General features: G+C 32.6%; 2 protein-coding genes and 1 pseudogene across 3 annotated transcripts; all 3 read left to right on the top strand.

Moving 5' to 3' along the window:
• The first annotated feature begins 3 nt into the window (after positions 1 to 3).
• LOC146897772 (protein GAMETE EXPRESSED 1-like) lies at positions 4 to 3,549 on the top strand (annotated as a pseudogene). Its single transcript, XR_015022329.1, has 6 exons — positions 4 to 490; positions 649 to 1,238; positions 1,321 to 1,447; positions 2,660 to 2,846; positions 2,969 to 3,116; positions 3,221 to 3,549. The product of XR_015022329.1 is annotated as a protein GAMETE EXPRESSED 1-like (transcript).
• A 3,218-nt stretch (positions 3,550 to 6,767) lies between these two features.
• Positions 6,768 to 7,444, top strand: LOC146897773 (putative ripening-related protein 1). Its single transcript, XM_085732665.1, has one exon. The coding sequence runs from the start codon at positions 6,782 to 6,784 to the stop codon at positions 7,247 to 7,249; it is 468 nt and encodes a 155-aa protein (XP_085588791.1). The 5' UTR covers positions 6,768 to 6,781; the 3' UTR covers positions 7,250 to 7,444.
• A 7,480-nt stretch (positions 7,445 to 14,924) lies between these two features.
• Positions 14,925 to 15,370, top strand: LOC146897774 (kiwellin-1-like). The gene has a single exon (XM_085732666.1). The coding sequence runs from the start codon at positions 14,925 to 14,927 to the stop codon at positions 15,333 to 15,335; it is 411 nt and encodes a 136-aa protein (XP_085588792.1). The 3' UTR covers positions 15,336 to 15,370.
• The last annotated feature ends 8,531 nt before the right edge of the window (positions 15,371 to 23,901 follow it).

Raw genomic sequence — 23,901 nt, forward strand, 5'->3', positions numbered from 1 at the left:
GGTAAAATTCTCAAATGCATCATAGGGTTCATCTTCTTGTTCATCTTTTGCTCCTTTTCTCATTAAGATGTGAATCATGGGGTTGGTTTTCATCATCTAAGGAGAGTCATTCTAATGAGAGGTCTTACGGCAATAAAGGAAGTTTTAAAGGTTCGAGTGCCGAGTTCTCGATTGAGGCTTTCAATGATCCAAAGGGAATGAAGCTAATAGAGAATGCTAAGAATAAAATGGTTGGCTCAAATACTTGTTGGCAAAATGCTTATCAACATCTTTTTGCCGGATGTTCCGAGATTTTGGCTGCCGATGAGATAAGGTCTAGATTAGCTTGGCATCTAAGTGATTGCTTTCAAAGGGATTCTGGAAGGGATTCCTTTCCTCATTGTGACTCAAAAATATCAATTGCAAAATGCTTAAGTAACTTAGATGACCTTGCTCATAAGGTTTACCTTGAATTCTACCTTGAAACCAACTCCATTTGTTATCAATTACAGTTAAGTGCATTTGCTTGTTACCAAACTATTTGTCTATTCTTTATGCAAGAAAAATAAAATAAATAAAGAGTGCAAGAAAAATGCTTAGTGATATATTTATTTTTCAAGAAGTGGCGTTTTTGTCAAAACCCTAATAATGTTTTGTGTTCTTTTACAGGACACATGCATTCAAACATGAAACCGAGAGACTTGTGACCGAATTGAAAAGTTCTGCGCAATATGTCGAGGACAAGTTAGATAGCAACCGAAGAGAAATCCGACGATTTGTTACAAGGCTCAAGAAAGATTTTTGATTCTCTTGAATCAGTTAATAGTCACACACAACTAGTAGCTCAAAACTGTCAATAATGTTGAAACTCATATTGATGTAGTATTAAGACATTCTGAAAGTGTTTACGAGCAAACTACAAAAATTGCAGCATCGCAATCACAACTAGAAGAAGGTCAAGAGGACATGAAAAGGAAGTTAGAGGATGGTGTAGCATTGCTCAAGGAATCTTATAGTTATTTGGGCAAAGAAATAGAAAAGTTAAGAGATGAAGCCATTGAAATTGAAAATGAAGTGATCAAAGTTGGAGATGCTATGTCATCGAAGATGAACACACTACAAAGCAAAGCTGAAGATATCGGAAATATGGCTGGGATTTCCTTAGAAAAACAACAAGAACTTTTAGACGGACAATCCACGGCACTCAAAGGACTAAATTCGTTGAACGAGGTTCAATTCAAAGCACTCGAGGAGAGCAGGTAAGATTGGTTAAATTTGTATTCATAAATCATATTTTGCATTTGCAAAGTGCGTGCTAATCTCATAATTGGTGAAATGTAGGAAAAGCCTACAATATTTTGCTGAATATGGACATAAGCAACAAGAAGAGCTTTTACGACGTCAAGAACAGATGCAAGGAATTCACGATCGGTTAATGGAAAATTCAAAAACAATATTGTCTGCTCAGGTTTGAAACTATAGTTTCTGTGTGTTAAATCCTTATACACATGCATCCTTAATAATTTTTTTGATTAAGAATATCTTACTTATACTTTATCTCTACTTATACTTTATAGCAGGGGCGGTTTCACCGCCCGGCGACCCCGGGCGGTCGCCCGGGCTCGATCGATAATATTTACACATTAGACCTAACCCAAAAGCCCATTAACACACTTACAAAAAGAAAAATTTGGGCAAAATCTGAAAATTCTCACACGCATGCAAATAAGCTCGGAAAAGACATTTACCTCCTAATTTTATTTAGCACACTATTGACGGATTCGTCTCTCTTATTTTAACGGGTTAATTGTTCAAATTGACCCTGTATTATTATGTCTGAAAAATGACCCTATAAAATACAAAACATATATTCTAGCATTTGTAACTTGAATTTCTTCTTATTTTTGATCACCCTATAATATACGCGTAGTCTAAAAATGTGACCTACAGGTTGAATTTTTTCACTATTTTTTTCATACATGTTTAGCACGTTAAAATATAGCTTTGCACAAAAAATTAACTTTCTTCGACCAAGGATAAATTAATTATGAATTTTTATTCCTTCATAATTATGAATTTCTTAAACAATTTATAATTAATTTGTATCTCGTTTAAAAACTACAAAATTTCATTGTGAAGGTTCTTATTATGTTCTAGTCATGCCTACAAAATTAGGGAACTACGCGGAACAAAATTTCAATTTTGCACGTTTTGGTTGAAAAATCAAAATATATTTAAACGACTTCGAAATGCTATGAAACTTTACAGATCTTCTTTATGTATTTTTATAGATGTCTCTGCAAATAATGAGCTCAAAATATTTTCGGTGTAAAGCCATATTTTAACGTTCTTAACTCGCCTCTAAGAAATCATGAAAAAATTCAATCTCTTGGTTGTTTTTTTGGACTTCGCGTATAATACAGGGTTATAAATAATAAAAATCTCGAATTAAATGTTCAGAATACATGTTTTTAATTACAGGGTCAATTTTTCAGACTTCACGTATATTACATGGTCAATTTCAATTAATAACCCTATTTTAAATTGTACTTTTGTTTACAAAATGAGGAACCTGTTTTATTTCGATTTATGACTGATTATATATTATGTCCCATGTGAATTTGCGATAAATTTTTCGCCCGGGCTCCATAAATTTCCTGGCTCCGCCACTGCTTTATAGGAAACATTTGAGGCAAAACAGGCTACTATGTTTGTTGCTTTGGATAAAATCTTTGCATTGCAAAATGCCATGTTGGTTGAATCAAGAGTGATTAAAGCTTTCTTCATGTATGCCATATCAATCTTTGTCATTTTTATGTTGACTAGCACAAAGCAAACCTACAATGTTCGACCCTTACTTTACATTGGTAAGTATACCAACAAGTGATTTGTCTCGTAAAGTGAGAAAATTAAAGGTCGATATTGTATTCATCAACTATTGATATTAATCGTTTTACTCTCTAACTCTCATGTTATGGTTTGTTTACAGAGCTTTGTGTTGCTCTCTTTGTGGAAGTATTCATTATTCGTTTAACGAACAATGATATTGAGCAACAAACATGGATAATAAACACGGTCCGATTATTTTTTATGGCAGCTGCTTCAGTTCAACTTATGTATACAATTTTCACATACAGGTAAGTATACCAACAAATAATCTATAACTTTTTGATGCAAAACTCATTTCAAGTTTGATTATCAAAACAAAACAAAATAATAGAATTGTATGTTAATCATGCAGGGACTATGAAAGGTTGAACCATCATATGCTCCTAACACTAGTTAATAAGATTAACAACATTCAAAAATCGAAGGACTATGAAACTACTGATTATGTGGATTGGTCTCGATCAATTGTTAGATACTGATTTACCTGATGATGTGAACTGTCTTGATGATCCGGACTTTGTAGTTCCTGAAGAAGTTGCAGAGAATTCAATCACAACCTCTACGACAAAAAATTATAATCTGCGTTCACGCAATCGTTTACATTGATTCTTCCCGCCACCATAAACACATACATTTTCATGATTATGGATTATATATCCTAATGTATATGTAACTATTAATGTGATTGCATGTGAAGGTTGTAATGAAGAATAAACAAGAATTTACTTTTTGCATGATATTCATTTTGATTAAGAGTTGAATTCTCATAGTTGGTGGACATTATATTTCTTTATTTACAAGTGGTCTTCACAACTACTAACCAAACTGAAATTAAAAAAAAGTACTTTGAACGAATCTTTAAGTGCAATTAACCAAACAATTGAGCGTTAATGAGTTTCACTAAGGATGAATAGTTTGGGAGAACCCGAACTTGTTTTCTGGGTAGAAACCATTTTTGGCCATGCTATCTTTATCTCACGACGGAATTCCAGATTACTAAGGTCTCTTTTCCTTTGGAACTGGAGGGTTAACACCAAAAAATAAATTTTAAGTGCAATCGGAGTTAAGTATTCACAAAGTCTTGATGCAAGATATTGAAGGTGGTGTCATGAACCCTAAATGAAAGGCCCTTGGGTAAGAATTAGTTTGAGTCTTGGACCCTAAACAAAAATGAATTATAGTATTTTCTAATGGAGAAATGATATTTGTACAACTTTTTTGACAAATTTTAGACAACTTTCTCTCTCATACTCATATTATATTCTTACTCTCTCTTCCTTTTTCTCTCTCCATTGTTTTTGACCAATGAAAAGAGAGAAAAATGAGGTTGTCATCAAAGTTGTTAGCAAATGGTTGTTCAAATATCATTGCTCTTTCTAATGAATAGGAATTCAATTCTCGGTGTTTTGAAGTCTACAATCTAGTGGTAAAATATACTCCATCCACTAGTGGTAAATCTAGTGGTAAAACTTATCATGCACAATTCACCCTAAAAATGAATTTTATTCACCATTGCTATTTATTTTGTTTTCTAGGGATTGAAAACACCTCATTTTGGTATTCAAATACATATTGAATATGATTGTCTAAAGCGAACAATCTGTAAAATAAGAGAAATGCTAACATGTACCATAAGTTAAGGATTTCATTACTAGAAATTAATTTGACATTGTAAAGTATGCAAATTTATTTTATGTCCTAAGGATACTTGTTAGCATTTTCCATATTTTTATTTATGGAATCCTTAACATAAGTCTTACGGACACGTTAACATGACCCATAAAATAAACATACTTTTGTATATTAAAAAAAACTTAACAAAATATAGGGATTCACTAAATATTGTTGAGGAAGCATTGTTAAGGAAACAAACAAATAAAAATCAATAGTATCAACATCAAATGATTGCTGTGTGCTACAAACTTTGAAAATAACAAATATTCATAGTACTGGCAATGGCACCAATATTGCAGTGTGAAATAGGAGCAGCTGTGCTCAAATGATCGTGACTTGTGATTTTGTCATATAATTATTTACAGTAACATGCTGATGCAATGCACCATTTTATGACAAATTGGTCCATTTTTTTACCGTGAAAGTTAAAATATATCATGTTCAGTATCAGCATATATGATCACGTACATATCAATGTTTACTATACTATTACGACGAAAAATGGTTATATATATAAACAAATAATTAACATGTCGGCTTGAAATTTGGTCATGCCAGCATCATTGTTTAGATGATTTACTGGAATTAGAATAATGAGAGGAAGAGGGGCAGAAGTTAACTCACTATGCTTCATGGGATCTTATGATATATGCACAATAATATTTTTAATGTCTCTAATTCATTGGTAGAGCTACAGTTAAAAACAACAAGAAATCTTTCATGAAAAGGGACTTACTGTCTTTATGCGACTAAAAAAAGTAATGCCTTGCCGTACTTGGATGCACTTCTGAGTATAGGGATGGAATACACCTCATTTGGAATTTATGTTCTTAAGAAAAAGATCATTGGCCTGAATGTATATAATATAAAAAATTAATTTTAAACCGTTGGTGCTTTCGAGATACTCTTTAAAGTCTTAAATAGTAAATTTTTATAAAAAAATTATGGATTCAATGCATTAGAAATTGAATTATTTTCCTTTTCTAAATAATATATTTTTGATTTGAAATTCTTAAAGAATGTCCGAAGACACTCGTTAACAAAACCCAAAAAAATATATGCAAATATCTAATCATATTACTATATGTCCTTATATGAGATGTGATTGGATGTTTCTGTAGTATTTTTCTTCATTGACAGACGAAATGATAAAAATCATTAAAAATTTATACATTTAAGTGAAGGAGTTAGGGTTTAAATTTCGATCTAATTATTTTAATATTTTTATCTGTTAGGCTGAGACTTGTTGACATTTATTTTTTGTGGTGGCCGAAATTCGAACCCCAGATCTTGCATATATTATACATTATCCCTATCAACTGAGCTAAACTCACGAGGACAGACTTGTTGACATTAATAGTACTTTATTAATCTCATAATATAACAACGATTTACATATATGTTTGGTGTATGTAAATATATATCATATTTTGTCCTTGCCCAAATACTCAAATCTCACACACACACACACACACACACACACACACACACACACACACACACACACACACACACACACACACATATATATATATATATATATATATATATATATCATATTCTATTTTATTTCTGGTTCCTGTACTTTTTTGGTTTTTTAATTCCACTAAATTTGTTAAAAAATAACGAAACTTAAAAAGTTATTCTGTTTAGTGATTATTTGGTAAAAATAATAAAACTATAAATTAAATAGTTTAAATAAATGATAAATAATTGAAAGAAAAAGTTTTACCAAAATTTCGTTTTTTTATAAAAGGTAACTTTTTAAATATAAAAATAGATTAAGAAAACTCGGTTATTTATTTGGTAAAAACGAATATTAAAACAGCAGTCCCAAGTTCCAAGTCTCAAATTAATATCACCAGACCAACTCAAGTGGTTTTAGTGCATTAAAACATAATATATGATCTCTATGTACATTGTACACATGTTGATTCTGTCAACAACAGTTTTTATTTTATTTTTTTATTTTATATGGAGGTAAGATCAAGATTGTACCATATGGTTTTAACCTATTCTAAAATAAATAATGTTTTTCATTGATAGCTTGGTGACAAACCCGTATGTTCCACCAAATTAAACTAACCATTGGTCTTGATGAAAAAACAAACTTATTAAATTAAGTGTCCAGATTATTTGACACAAGAATTTTGTCTTTTTGAGCTTGATATCTCTATAAATACCTTGATAACTAAACTCAACTTCACACCATCATTGAGAAAAAAAAAATAAAAATAAAATGAAGGGTGTCAAAATTTGTTCAAATTCCACTCAAACCATGATCTTTCTTCTAATCCTTGTATCAACTCTTTGCCTAACCATTGAAGCTTCAAGCAGAAAACCAAGAGGAAAAATAACAGAAAAAAGGTTTAAACCAGGACATCGTAATAAAGCAACCTTAACACTGAACAACTTTGAAAAAGGTGGAGATGGTGGAGGACCAGCAGAATGTGACAACAAGTTTCACTCTGACAAAACACTTGTTGTAGCATTATCAACTGCTTTGTTAAACCACAAAAAGAGGTGTTTGAAAGAGATTACTATTTTTGGTAATGGTAAAAGGGTCAATGCCAAGGTTGTTGATGAGTGTGATTCTAGGAGAGGGTGTAAGAACAATATTGTTGATGGTTCTGCTGCTGTTTGGAAGGCTTTGGGTGTGCCTGAGAAAAAGAGAGGTGAAATGGATATTTTCTGGTCAGATGCTTGATGCAGTCAAATGTGAATTGGTTATATATATATGTTAGTGTGTTATACATACGTAATATAAAAAATAAAAGATGCAAGTGTCTCATTTCAAATAACAACACAAACTCTTGATGAAAATGTCATGAAAAAGTTCTACTATTAGAGCTTTCATTCTCCACATCAATATCATCGAAAATATTTGATAGACACTTGTACACCCAAGTTACAATTTAAAAAAGGGAAAGAAATAGAAAAGGTGGTGTGATATATGTAGTACATTGATACTAATGTGATGTAAGCAACATAAATAAAACGAGATGTTGAATGGTGTATGAAAATTAAGGATGTACTCAAATATATCATTGTTGTAATATCATATAATGTCAATAAGTGTCGGTTTAGTGATATGAAATTGCCTTTGTTATGCCGAGACAAAAAGTTGGAATAGTTTATTATTTAATATTTAATTATGAAATGAATGAAATGAAATTATGTTTTTTTTTGGTAGTGTCCGAGATTCGAACCACGGACTTTGCATATATTATGCATTGTCCTTACCAACTGAGCTATATGAGCAAGTATCTTTGTCATAATTGTTCCTTCAAAAAAATTCTTTATCATAATTGTATTAGTTAGTTATTAACTAGTTGTCTTAACTGATTAGTAATCAAATACGTAATTATGTTATTTAGATTTTTAATTGTATAATTAATCAAATATTTAATTGATTGATATGAGTTTAATTTGAGTGGATGTCAGAATGGTCATTTTTGAAATAATGGAAGTATCATCGATAAACCACCTACCATCAATAATTCATCCACGGATATTCCTAATTTCTTTGATAAATCATCATGCCGTAGATCTTAAATTATATGTACGGTTACATGTTTATTTGACTTCTAGCATTAAAGTATAATTATAGGTTTAATCTTTGTATTTTGTTTATATGTTTATTTGTCTGAAGAGGATAATAGTAGATTGATACCTTCAATTTTGTTAAGGGAAATTGAATCGTTTTACTTTTGTTTTTATCAAAAAGTATTGATACTCGTTAAAAGATGAGGAGCGAATCATGTTTGATCAATTTTATGGTAATGAAGTAGCAATAAATGTCGCAAGAAAGAGGAAGTTTGAATTATGACCCTTTTTAAAGGAAAATGCTATTTATTTAAATTTAATCCTGAAACTTTGATAAGTTTCTTCTTCTTTTCTCTTAATCTTCGTTCATTATCTTTATCATCTTCCAAGAACTTCATCAAACAAATCTAGAAACATCATACACCTATCATAGTCACCAACTTTTTTTTTTTCCTTCTTCGTCTTAATCACCATCCTTCTTCAAACCCATAAACACATACACCCTCTAAAGTCCAAAAGCAGAAAATATTTCAATGTTAAATTTTTCACCAAATTCAAAACCCTAAAATTTAACATTCAAAACTCTAACCCCCCAAAAAAATATTTGTACGCCCAATGAACATTGTGGAATTTCAAGAATTTGAGATTAAATAGAATAGAATGTTGTGTTTCTGTAATAACACCTTGTCGTGGAGCATGACATTAGTTTCAAACAAATGATGGCATCTAGGGTTTTGTTAGTTCATGCGAGTCCCACCTTCATTATCACTTCTCACAAGAGTATCTTTTCAAATTGTGTTTTCTCACATGTTCATATTCATATCCATATCCATTACTCATTTCAACTTTGACTTTTTTTATTTCCATTTATTTGTATATAAAATATCTTAAAAATTGAATTGCAAAAACCCCTGCACGATAGCTTGTTCCTGCCAAGCCTCTACGGTTATTCTTATAAAATCGGTAACTTTCCAATTCATTCCATTTTCTTTGGTTGCAATTTGAAATTTTATAGTTGAATTTGGGGAAAATTTAGACATTGAATTATTGCTTTTGTTGAGTTTTGAATTTTTATAGGTTTGGTGATGATTTTTTTTGGGTTTTCTGGTTTCGTGATGGTGATGAATGGGGTGATGAAGATTAATGCTTCTTCACAAAATTTAAAAGAGAATGATTTGTTTGGCAGACAAAAGCATATATATTTTTTTTGAGAGAGACAAAAGTATATTTAAAATGTAACTATAATTAATTAAGGAATCAAAATGAAAACGCTGAATAAGTTCATAGACCAAATTTTCAATTTAACATTCTTTTTTATTAAACTAGCTTGTGGGACGGTCCGTCCTGATTTTTTTTAGCGGGTTAAACGAGACAAGATAACTTAAGATGGTGAGTCAAAACCTTCACTCAATTTAACTAAACTTTCGTATTAGACAGACTCGACCTGGTTTACCACACCTACCATTAATTCAATGGGTACCATATTTTGAAATGAATCCCATATAAAATGGCGAAACTCACATGAGTTTCATCCAATATAAAAGTGAAATTAGAGAGAGCTTGAAAAAAAGTGTTCCTAACATTTCTTTCCTATTTTCTTTTTACTACATTATAAAAGTCTTCAAGATAATAGATGTTTATAGAGATGTCAAAGATCTATCATATAAATTATCAAAATTTGAGATGCAAAAGTTAATTTCAACTAATAATATACATTCTTCCTTTAGGATTTCTTCTGGTATCCCACAAATTTTTCATGGGAGGTGATCTAGTATAAGACATGGTCGGGTACTATATAAATTTGGGCACCACTTTTAACCAATATTCAAACTTTGATTTAGAATTTCCTATGGTCTCAAATATAAGTAATTTTCTTTTTTAGGTTCATTAAATAATAATGTATCTGATCTATAAATAGACTAGACACATCGCTTATTCAATAAACTTGAAAAAAAAAAGTTTACTTATTTTTAAGATGGGAAAGAGCATGATATGAGATACCATATTAATCTCTATGTAATCATTTATTTTAGGTTTAGTCCTCAAATTTGTTTTATCCTTAGTCTCTTTTAGCTTAATAAGGTTATGAATTTGACCTTTTCTATTCATTGTAATCCTATTTTCTTATCAAGAAATTATTGTGCGTAAAGAATATCCAATTTACACAAAAAATTTCTTATTTAGCTTTTTTATAAGAATTATTGACGGACTAAATACACTTATTTCTATAAAAGAATGTCAAAACTCAAAAATACGGATGAGCAACTTTTTTCAAAGGATACATTGTTGAGGAAACAAATAAAAACTATCAACATCAATTGCATTGTGTGTTAATATTAACGTCGAAAAAAACAAAATTTCTTGGTCCAAGGCACTAATTAATCTAGTCTGAAATTAATTAGCTGGTTATATGATCATGCCCAAGGATCCTGACTTTTGATTTTGTCATATTTATGGAGACAGTAACATGCTGATGTATGCACCATATGATGACAAATTGGTCCATTTTTTTACCGGGAAAGTTACAGAAAATCATGTTCAATAGAATATCTATGATCACGTACATATCAATGTCTACTAACACAACAAGAAAAATGGTTATAACTAATAACTATATGCTTGTATAAGTATTGTATCATTATTGTTTAGTTGATGTCCATTCATAAAAGTTGTAGTTGAATTGGAATAATTCGAGGAAAGTTAACTCACTCTGCCTCGTAGAATCTATGTCTTCATCGAAAGAGCTACAGTTAAAAACAAGAAGAAAAGGGAGTAACTGTCTTCATGTGATTAAAAATGTTCTTTTTTGGTCACTTGTATTTGGGTGGAATAGGAAGCACGTAATAGGATTTTTATGTTCTCTAAAAAAATCACTGGCCTGCATGTATAAAATATAAGTTCAGTTTTACACTATGGTATAAAAAAGACCAAATTTTAAGTATAATAAGTTGCATCAGATATAGGGGCACATCTTGACATTTAGTACATGTGAGGCTAAAATTTCAAAGAAACAATAGAACAATTATATTAAAAATAAGAAATAACATTGTTTGATATAATCTGTGAAGCCCCGATACTTTAAAATGGATAACGTACCGTATCCCCTGCGTATCCTGCACCGATACCTTCCCGATACTTCCCGATACGTATCCGGAGAGTATCCAAATATTAAATTTTAATTTTTAAAAAATTAATTATCCGATACTTTCAGATACGTCCCGATACACACGGATACTTGTGTTTTTTTATATTATTTTGATTTCTGTTTTTTTTTTTAAAAAAAAGAATAAAAACATTATATTACTATAATATATATACAATTCCTTTATCTTTCTTTGGTGCCAGTACGACCCACACCACACCACACAAACAACTGCATCTTTCCCTTTCTAAGAAATTAGGGTTTCAACTTTTTCTTCCAAAGTGGTCGCCGTCCACTTTGGCCACCGTCGAAGTCTTGGTATCGGACGACTTTGGTATATATTACGTATGTAATTGACTAATGACCACTCTCTTAATCGTCATTATTATTTATATTTATGTTAATGTACTACGAGTCTGGTTTCTTGTGTTTGTTAATATATTTGCATATTAAAAAAATGGTTATAATTATATTGTACATTTAATTATATAATTTTTTTTATTAACGTATCCCAGTCGTATCGTATCTTGATTTTTGAAATTTTTCCGTATCGGCGTATCGGTGCAGTATCGTATCCGTATCGTATCTCGTATCCGGGCTTCACAGGATATAATACATTTCAATGAAAATCGTCTTCTATATCCATTTGTTGAAAATGAGCTAAAATGACATCATTGCTAATTGTTAAAATTAAAGAACATATCTTTCTATATAAGTTACAAGACGATTATTTAGCCACCGATCATATTTTGCTACATAGTTGACTCTTCACAATTTTCAGAGCTGAAAAAACATGTTCAAGACTTGCGGTTGCTAACGGCAAGAGCAAAGCCAACATCAAAAGCTTATAAATCATAGCAAATGTGTTGCACTTATTTGTTTCCACAAGTTTTGCACAAGGTTGTTGACTTGTTGTTCTTATTCTTAACATATTGTCTTTTATTTATAAGATTCACAATAGTCATTTTGGTCCCTGAATGTGTAAGAAATAGCCACACTAGTCCCTCGTTGTATCAAAAATTCAAAATAGTCTCTGATTGTGCATTTCGTTAGTCAAAATAATCTCTAAATTAAAATACTTCGTTAATATTGTCATACTAGTCATTCAATATACTTACTTATTGTTACTTTATGGACTATTTTGACTAACTAAGTGTAAAATCATAGACTATTTTAAAATTCTAATACATTGAAAGATTATTGTAACTACTCGTTGCACATTCAATGACCAAAATAAATATTACCCCTATTTGTTATTTTAAAATTAGGGAAGTTGGATGTGTGGCTTTAGCCACACATAGCCTTTGAATGGATCCGTCCATAAGCTCTTTTATTTATTTATTTATTTATTTATTTATTTATTTATTTATTTTTATACTTTTAAATAGTCTTTTTTTTTTTTTGAAGAGGCTAAAATGGAATATATTACCAACTCAAAGAGTCTTTCCTAGCACAAGGTGTACAAAGGAAAGACAAACAATGTCGAAACAATATTTACAAGAGGAACCTGTACATAAAGAAGCAAAAAAGAAATAACTATCAGCCTATGCCTAACAAGGTGAACGGACTAAGCCACCAACCATGATAGTTAAAGGGAAGAGTAGAAAATTTCTCCTTCAACCACCTAAAAGCGAGAGACTTAATCCTATCGACCACCTGACTTATTAAGCAAATTTTGTCGTTAAAATGCCTGTTATTTCTTTCTTTCCAGATTTCCCAAACTGTCGCAAACCAAATAACCTGAGATATAGAGCGGCGCTTCTTCGCGATACCACCACTGACACTAAATTGATTAAAATGATCTTGCACCTGAGCAGGAATGACCGCTGAGATGCCAAGCCATCTATAAATGAAATGCCAAACAGCCCCAAAAATATTACAATGCAAAAACAAGTGATGGGAAGATTCAATCGAACCACATCCAGCCACACACATCCTTGAGTCACGATCAAGAACACCACGCCGATGCAAATTGTCCTTTGTAGGCAACCTGTCTCGGAACAAACGCCAAGCAAAAAGCACAACCTTTAACGGGACATCTTTATGCCACAACGAGTCAACAGGAACCGTTGAAACCAATGGAGGATGAACTGATAGGAAATTATATGCACTCCGAACAGAGAATACATTAGATGATTCCAATGTCCACAACCATCTGTCATTCCTATCAACCTGCAAATGAACATTATGAAGTAATAACATTAGTTCTCCCACCTCCTCCTCCTCCCACGCAAACAACCTCCGCCTCCACCTCCACGCGTCACCCTCTTGACCCCAACCTAACTGACTCATATCAAAAACAGATAATTCTTTAAACACCGATAGATCATATAACCTACTAAACCTAACCTTAAAAGACACCACACCACACCAAACATCCGACCAGAATAACGTATGCTTCCCGTTACCAAGGGAGCGTTCGACATGGTCACTAAACCACCTATCTCTACATAAAAGATAAATATCACGCCACCAGAGGGAACCCTCACGACCTCCCCCCTTCAACCGCCCACCCTCCATGCCATACCGCGCTGACAACACCCTAAACCACAAACTACCAGTATCTGTCAACAACCTCCAACACCACTTCCCTAACAATGCAATATTAAACTCACTAATTCTCCTTACCCCCAAACCACCAACCTCCTTACTCCTACAAACAGTGTTCCAATCCACCCAAGCTATTTTCCTGTGGTCATCACTACCCCCCCAAAAAAAACATTTTAAAATAGATTCAATAGAGGAGACGATACCTGACGGAGCCTTGAAAAAAGAAAGAGCATAAACAGGCAGCGATGACAGGACATACTTCAGCAAAACCAAACGACCACCCATAGACAGATGCTTCGATTTCCGACCCGACAGTCTAGTCTAGTCTTTTATGTTAGTTAGTGTCCACTTAGTCTTTAAGTCATAAAATATATTTATAATTACACTTTTTTCATCAAACTCGGTTAAAAGGTGCTTATGTGAACGTTTATTGCTAAGTTAGCATGTAAAAATAAATCTTAATTTAGTCATAGGTGTATTATTTAGTCTTAATTTAAAACAAATTTGATCGATTAATTCATTTATAATGCCGTTGAAGAAATATTTATCTTTAAAATTAAGAGCGAATTAGAAAACAATAAGAAAAAAATGTAGGTAAGTAATCATGTTTGTTGTCATAAATTTTTTCGACCTTTCAACTCAATGTTAAATGATCATGTAAGTATTTTTTTTTAACAAAGTTTGATGAATAAATGATCAATTTGTTATATAAAAAATAAAAAATAAAAACTTAACGGACTATAAATATATCAATAAAATCAGTTAGTTGCTTGGTAGAAAAAGTAAAATTATAAATTAAGTAGTTAATGTGATTAAACAAAATACAACCTCTATGTTCCACATGTTCATTTTTAATTGTCAACAACAGCTTTTTTCCCTCTGGAGGTACAATCAAGATTGTAACATAAGGTTTTAACTTGTTCTTGAAAAATTAATGTTGTTCATTGATAGCTAGGTGACAAACTCATAAGTTCCACCAAATCAAGCTAGCTAGCAACTGGACTTGATGAAAACAAACTTATTAAATTAAGTGTCTTAATTATTTGACACAAGAATTTTGTCTTTTAAACTTGATAACTCTATAAATACCCTGATGGCTAAACTCTACTTCACACCATCATTGAGAAAAGAATATCAAAATAAAATGAAGGGTGTCAAATATAGTTCAAATTCCAATCAAACCATGATCTTTCTTTTAATTCTTGTATCAACTTTTTGCCTAAGCATTGAAGTAGCATTAGGACAACTCAATAAAGCAACCTTAACATTGAACAGCTTTGAAAAAGGTGGAGATGGAGGAGGAGCGTCAGAATGTGACAACAAATTTCACTCTGATGACACACTCATTGTAGCATTATCAACTGTGTATTTCAACCATAAAGAGAGGTGTTTCAAAGAAATTACTATTTTTGGTAATGGTAGAAGCGTGAATGCCATGGTTGTTGATGAGTGTAAGTGTGGAAACAATATTGTTGATGGTTCTTCTGCTGTTTGGAAGGCTTTGGGTGTGCCTGAAAAAGAGGGTGAAATGGACATTTTTTGGGCAGATACTTGATGCAATTAAAGGAGAATTTATTATATCTATGTTTGTTTGTTAATGTGTATGTATTTTTATCGTAATACATACATATATCAAGTATAAAAGACACGCTTTTCTCGGTTAAAATAAAGGTACAAATATGCATAAAAATGTCATGAAAAGTTATGATATTAGAGCTTTCATTCTCCACATAATATATCATGAATATGTCAATGAAGTCTCGGTTTACTTATAAAAGTTTTATCTCGTTACACTCAATAATAATGGGCCATAGTCCTAATCCAGTGATAGTTGTAAAGTATATCTCTGTCACTTGTAATGATAATTATAATGATTTATTTTTAGGATACTGATCAATTTTTTTCTTATACAATGTTTTGCGGACGAAATGCTATTTTTATACTTCATACAACTTGTACTTGAGATAAAAATTTAAGATGTAATTTAGTGAGAGACAAGAATTTTAGTTTTTGTCATATCCCTTGCTCCCAAGTTTGTCATGTCTCAAGAACAATTTTACAATTAAATATAGTACAACTAAAGTTGGCATGTCTCTTATTTTTTAGTAGATCAAACAAACCCTGAATATGTGAGACATTGTCATTATAGTCTCATAATGTGTTAAAATTGCAAGTGCATCCCCAAATGTCTTTATGTTTATAATTTTATAGACTAACTTTACTATCTAAAAACAAATTTTAGGATCAAAATGACTAACAAGATATGCTTGACGACTAAAATGACTAATTAAAGAGATGTTTGATGATGTGTTAAAGAGATGTTTGATGATGTGTATGCAATTTCTATACGTTTAAAAACCAGGCTTAAATAAAAGAAAGGTCCCTGTAAGTTGGCGCATTTTTTGTTTTAGGCCCTGTAAGTTCTTTTCTTGCGAAACAGCCTTTGTAATTACCAAACGTTTAGGAACTCGTCCCTGCCGTCAGGTTCCGTGAAAAAAATGGTTTGTTGGCTAACGGACGCCTACGTGGCACATGCTGATATGGAAGTTGGCGCCAACTTAGTTAAGTAGAGGGACTAAAACCAAAAACCACTCTTTCCTCTTCCTCTCTCTGATATTTCATTATTCTTCTTCTTCTACAATCCTTCCATGTCCAACTTTCAATTGCCTGCGCCCTAAAACCCATTTTCTTCAACAATATCTTTTCATTCCGTTTCTCAATCATCATATTAGGCAACTCATCAACGCCCTAAAACCCTAAAACGCACCAACTTAGAGGTACCTTTTCCTTATTTAAACCAAATTCAAATTATCAATGTTGAAAAAGTCACTACACAACCCAGCTGGTCAAATATTTCATAAATAAAGCAACGCTATAAGCACCACAACTAAGTTCTCAATAAACTTGTGGACAGCTGAAGTGCTTAACAAGCAATCATCTGAAGAACCTCAAATTCTTCAACATGCCACACATTTGAAAGGAAAACAATGACATATGGGTTCACCTTCGCTAGGTTTATTTATGAAAAGGTAACATGCCCTTGTACCCATAATCAGATACATTAGGCATAAATATAACGCTAAAAGGGAAACATTGATGAGTCATAGATAGTATAAATTATTGCCTTATTTAGTTTAGTTTTATTTTAGATTTGATTTAGTTTTATTGCATTTTATTTTATATTAGAATATTTTACTTCAAATTATGTTTTATTTTATTTTAGGAATAAATATATGGTGGAAGGTGTCTTGGAGCAAAAGAAAGAGGACTGGAGCAAATACAGCACAAGAATACGAAGATACGGGACAAAAATATGTTCCCACCAAGTCAGAAGCTTGGCACGGCCAGTGCCAACATGTGGCACGGCCGTGCCACCTCCAGGAGTCTCTTTTGCTGCTTTTTCTTCGGGCCCAAGTTACCCTGTTGCAGCTTTACTGTTTTACCCTTTTAGTTGCTTAGTTTCTAAGTCGATTGTAAAGCTATAAATAGAGTAGCTCTCCACCATGAACAATCATGCTTTACTTTGTTTATTTCAATTGCTATTTTAATAAAAGTCTTTATTTTCCCTTTTACTTTCCTTGCAATTTATTTTACCGTATTTCTCTCTTCTTCCTCCATGTCTACGATGAACATGAGTGAGTAGACTCCTTTGTCTTGGGATCGTTGGATAAGTCTAATGACGTAATCCGGATCAAGCCAAGTCTTAAACCCTAATTAATTGTTACCCTAATTCCTAATCTAAATTCACCGTTTTAACATGAATTAATTATTATCAAACTGTGGAAGCGAACGCGGAGGGTTTGATAATGGTTAATTCATCATCACAGATATCAATTCATAAAGCGAACGCGGAGCTTTGATATCCGAACAAGTGAATTTAGACAAGGTTTGCGAAACATGAGAATAGTCTAGCAAACCTTGGGACACATAAAGTTTCGATCTTCAAGGGTCCCAAAGGCAATCACCCATGAGAATAGGTGTGGTTGTTGGAGGGATACACTCACTGACTTCGAGAGGAGCTGTGATATGCTAAAGAGAAACTTGTCCTTAGTAATTAGGATTAACGTTTAATTATAAGTTTAAGGCTTGCTTGTGAAAAGATTCGTTATTACGATGAACCAATGATCCCAAGGCTTTTTAATATTATTGTTATTTACCTTCAAAAACTGCACTCTCCAACTTCTTATTTCTTCCTCTTCTAATCAATTTCTAAAAGCTAATTGGATTGACCAACTCCCTAGCGGAACGATAACTCTACTTACTACTATTACTTTGATAGGCCGTGCACTTGCGGTTTGGCCCTATCAAACATCACACAACAATGATTAAGATCATGAACAGACTTATGCTGCAAACTAATTTGGCATTATACAGAGACCTATGTGAAATCACGAATAAAACACATAATACACTAGCCACACTTAAATAGAAAACCAACTTTATTTAATTTTCATAACATAACCGGATGAACAATTCCAAATCATCACATCACATGATAAACATTTGCTTTCTTACTTCATTCATTATCATCTAGCATCAAATAAAGCAACACATGACATATGCATTCAAATATATACATACATATTATATAATAATTATCCTTCAAACTCCAAACCTTATCAAACACCAGCCACAAAGAACTCAATAATCTCGGTAATGCACATCTCCGAAATCATCTATCGTAGAAGCAACATCGCTCTCAACCATATCCGCAAGCCTACGCTCTTCATACCTCATCCCTTCTTCCAGAGCAAGTCAGCCCAGCGCTCCAGCAGCAGCACCAACAGCTAGTCCAGCTCCTAAGCCCATTTTACCGCCTTTTGGCCTCTGATCAAACGAGGATGAATATTAAAGCCGCGCAGACGGTCCACTAGGCCCAGCAGCAGCATAGCTTCCAGTACGTTCAAAGAAAGGGCGTGGCGGCGGTGGTGGTGGGTAAGCACCACTAGGATAATAACCGGGAAAGTAACTGCCACTAGAATAGTTGTCAGAGTAATTGGTGTAGTAATTGTAAGGTGAAGGTGAAGGTGGAAGATAAGGTGTAGAATAGTTATCAAATGAGTTGCCTATACGATGATTGAGAAATGGAATGAGAATACATTGTTGAAGGAAATGGGTTTTAGGGCCCATGCAATTGAAGGTTGAACATGGAAGGATTGAAGAAGAAGAAGAAGAAGAAGAAGAAGAAGAAGAAGAAGAAGAAGAAGAAGAAGAAGAAGAATAATAATAATAATAATAATAATAATAATAATAATAATAATAATAATAATAATAATAATAATAATAATAATAATAATAATAATAGAGAGGAAGAAGAAAGAAATAGTGGTTTTTATAATTCAAAAATTGATGTTTACGTTTTTTTAATTACATCCCTGTGTAAAAATACGTTTTTGGTTTTAGTCCCTCTACTTAACCCAGTTGGCACCAATTGCCATATCAGCATGTGCCACGTAGGCATCTGTTAGCCAGCAAACCATTTTTTTTCACGGAACCTGACGGCAGTGATGAGTTCCAAAACGTTTGGTAATTACAAGGGTTGTTTCGCAAGAAAAAAAACTTACATGGACTAAAACCAAAAACGCACCAATTTACAGGAACCTTTTACTTATTTAAGCTTAAAAACTATAATAACAATATATCACATATTCAAAAATCAAAATGAGTATTAACCAGTAAATATTATGCTTTGGTCTAACTTTACTCTAAAAAAATACAAATATAACAACAACTAATTTATTAATATTTAACTATAAAAAGAACATTAATCAACAAAGACATAATCTATGGCGGGTATGATGGAGTGATAACTTTTGTATTACAGTCAAATTATGCTATGCTCAAATTGAACAGTTGTTTTGGGCAAATTATTTAGCCATGTTTAGATAAACAACTTAATTTATAGCTTATAGCATAAATGTTTATCATGGTAGTGATAATCCGGCTAGAGGAAGGTGAGGAGGACATCAAGTCATTATGCTCAAAGTGGCACATGCTACAATGGACGGGACAACGGATCATGATCCTGTGAGGTTGAGTTAACTTCGAAAACTCGTCCTTAGTAAGGATTGTGTGCAACAATTTGCCGACATGAAGCCAAAATCGCTAGTAATTTCCGGTCAGTGAGGTGATTCGTTCTCAGGTCAACATTGCTAGTAGTTTATATTAGATTAATTGATCTTCAAAATGATATAAGAATAATAAAAGGGTACCTAGTCAATTGATCTTCAACCAGTTACAATTGCAGCGTTATCTTAAGATGAGTCATAGTCCTAAATTCATACTTAAATTCGATTATAAGAATTTAATTTAGAAACTAGGTAATTTACTACTGCCTTGTACGGATGGAATTCGAGATGTCAATCCTACTAAGCTCCATCTAGAGATACGATATAGAAACAAACATATACAAATTAAATCAGACTTTAGATCATAAACTGAATAAGAAACTTTATTAATTAAATGCAACAAATAAGAAGGAGTTCATCGTAGAACCCTAGTCAAAGAGGTTTAGTTGCACATGACAACCGACATCATTATGAAACAATAGAAAAACATACCCTAAATAGAACAAGAGGAGGATGAAGATCCTCTAACTTGAAGTTTGACCCTTGCCTTGTACCACTAGCTTTCTAAATGAATAAAAAAGTGTGCAAGAGTCTCTATTGATAGTACATCATTACATAGGGGTTAAGTGAAGGAAAATAGGGTTTTTCAACCAAAACAACTTGAAAAACAAGCAATCAGCACTCCATGCATGTGTACCATGCGCTAGGCGCATGAACTGAGGCACATGGATACATGACGCAAAATACAATGCTGCCTCATGCGCAGAGGCGCATGGTCTGGGCGCAGGTGTGCTTCTAACAATCTCTCTTGTGCGAATTTTTCAGTTTTCGTCCATTTTTCGAGCGTTCTTCTGTCTTGCAATGCCTTAGAACATGAAAATAATTTTCTTCACTTTATATTGTCTTCAAAGATCTTCTAAGAACCATGGATCTTCAATCTTCATATCCTAGATCCTTCACGTGATGTCCTGTTTTGTCGATTTACACGATTTCTCACTAAAAAGACCCAAAACACATATGGAGTTGCATGATTTAGGATAAAATTGAATTACAACGACTCGAATGAAAGTAATACAAAAAGTTTCTCAACCCATTGACAACTCCTTTAAATGACTTCTAAGTTACCTTCAAATGTGAATAAAATAACTAAAATCATAACCTAAAATATCATATGATGTTTCATCACTAACATTGTCAGGGCCTTGGCACCATTAGCTTTCACTTCACAGTTGGGGAAATGACCATCACACTGAATGATGTGTCATGTCTTCTACATATCCTAATTCATTGCAAGTTGGTAAATCATATGGCTAAAATATCCCAAAAGCAGGGTGTATCTCTTCTAACTGAGTTGATTGGTGTTGACGAAGATTATATTGTTGCTTAGTGCGAGAATATAAGGGTGCTCACATTGGATTTTCTTGGTTGAAGCAAATTTTTTAGCAACATCACACCCAAGCAATCCAATTTGCAAATGTAGCTGGAAGGGAGGATAACTGAGATAACTACCATAGGTGTTGCGTACATGCTTTCTTGCTTTATCTCATTGGATGCGAATTATTCATAGACAAGAGCTACAAGATTATAGAGGTGATATTTCTAGAACCTCTACAGGACCTCGACACAATTAATGATTGATCCTAGGGTGGTATGACATTAGTCTATCTCTATCATTACTTGTCTGTGGCTACTAAACCCTAGATATTGTCAATGAGTTGATACATTACCCCACTACAGGTAATTAATTATACTTTAATTTTTTTTATTTAATATGTTTTCTATATTTGAGTTTGTAATATTTTTTTTTATATTAATGTTTGTAATATATTTTTATATTTGATTTGGTAATATGTTTTGTTTATTTGTGTTTGTTTTCAGGTTTAGGCTATGGAGCATATCAGAGAAATATATCTATATACTGATCATCCGTCTTATGCCTACGACATGTCATGCGTTTCATGGTTCATTCATTTAAGGGGACACAAGACAAAAGACAACTATAAGATGGTACTTGATCGTCTAGAGGTCGACGACATGATCTTCAACTTGTTGATGATTTATGTTGGTACTCAAGATGGATTAAATGCGGTCGATGGAAAGTTTATCGCCACTTGCCAAAGCGGGTCAAGAGACAGTACATGGATGTTCAGAAATTTCCAAGACATCTAAGGAGGTAGTTCCTATTAAGGTGTTCGGTGTTGATCAACATTTCTAGGATTTTTTTGCTGCATGTTATACACGAGGATCATCGGGGTCCGGAGATAGAGCCACCCTGGAACTATGTATAGGGATACATGGCTTGGTTCTAGAGGGTATCTGATACTAATTTACTGCCCCCTGTCGAGGGAGAATCACCTAGGCCAGCGAATGTGGAGTTATTAATTGGGGATAAGCGTGCCATGGATACTTTGGATACATTCAATGACCTACGTGTTTATCTTTTGAGAATTGTGATTGAGACACTACCGACAACCCAATATCAAGTTTCATGAAGGAGAAGGGTTTTAGAAACTAAATACTGCATTTTATTATTTTTTATTTTGGTTTATTGTAAATGATGAATTGGTGAATGTTAGTATGTAATTACCTGAACAATTATTTGCACTTTCACATGGATGAAGAATCACTTTATAATGATTTTTGTTTAATTTTATGAACGTATGAATGAATGTATAAATGAATGAATGGATGTATGATCAAATATATATATATCAATGAAGAAATGACTGTATGAAGAAATGAATGAATGTAGGAATGAAAGAATGTATGAAGTAGTGCCCAAAACAAATAGAATTTAGTTTCTAAAACTGTTGCAGTGTTTTTTTTTCTTCTTCTGTAACTCATACTTAATTGACGTTCCTGCCAGCGACAATTAACCTTCCTGAAGCGGCAATTGACTACCATTAGGGAGCAAACTGTAATTAATTGTCATTGGAGGCATTTTCTTCAGTTTGAGGGGCTTGTGAGGAAACAATCAATTTGCAGCTTTTCTTGATTCGAAGTTGGATCACGGTAACAGAACGAGTCAAGTGCATATAAACAAGTCCAAAAGAAATAAAGGTCAAAATCCATCTAAGTGCATTTAAATGAGGGAAATGAACATAAAAATTGCTCTTATCCCTTTTATTTTCACTCACTCGCGTGCCTACTTAAGTTAACTCATACTGAAAAATGTCCAGCCTGAGTAGTGGCGGAGCCACGTTAAGCTATCTCTGGGCTTGTGCCCCCACTAATTTTTGAAAGATGCTTCATATTACATATATACACACATTAATACACACATATTATATATTTATGTATAATATTTAGTTAAAAGTTTTACCAACTATTCCTAAAGATGTTATGGAGCCTTTAAACAAAAACGCTTGGCTGCATCTCTCAACACCTTCTGTTGTGTTGGTTTCATTTTGCTAATAATTAATGTATGATGATTATGTAATGTTATATTATGGAAAAACTTGAAGGTTTTGAATCAAAATGGTTATTAATAATTTCTATTAAAATTACAAAAACAAACCTTAGTTTTTATTAGTCATTTTAATTTTTAAATGTGTCTTTAGTTAGTTAAGTTAATCTTTATAAATATTTTTTCACTAATCAATTTGGTCTATACAATTAATAACAAATGAAACATTTGAAGATGTGCTCATAGTTTTGATAAAATTTAAATATTTTAGTGATAACACACCACGGATTTAGAGACCAAAATGACAACTCTAAATTGGTATTGGCCTCTAAATTAGTATTGTACATCGACGTCTATATTGTTTAAGATCCAAATTATTTTAGATGATGAATATGCTACAAATTTATATATATAGTGCCCTCACTATTCAAAGTTTCTGGCTACGCCACTGAGCCTGAGTTAACTCACGTTGAAAAAGTCAAGCGTGAGTTAACTCACGCAAAACATAATTAAGGGAATGAGCAATATGTAAAGGGAGAAGAGCAAGTTTCAATGAACATTATGCAAAAGTAATCTTCAGAAAGTGCAACCCAAACACCTGTAAACAATCATCATCATGGAGTTCATAATCCAGTTGCAAAGAATAG

Source organism: Medicago sativa, chromosome 8, assembly GCF_051527215.1.
Source record: "Medicago sativa cultivar Bolivia chromosome 8, Bolivia_mono, whole genome shotgun sequence".
NCBI lineage: Eukaryota > Viridiplantae > Streptophyta > Magnoliopsida > Fabales > Fabaceae > Medicago > Medicago sativa.

What these genes read in the sequence shown, in the direction of transcription:
- LOC146897773 (XM_085732665.1), top strand. Translation starts at nt 6,782, where the DNA reads ATGAAGGGTGTCAAAATTTGTTCAAATTCCACTCAAACCATGATCTTT.
- LOC146897774 (XM_085732666.1), top strand. Translation starts at nt 14,925, where the DNA reads ATGAAGGGTGTCAAATATAGTTCAAATTCCAATCAAACCATGATCTTT.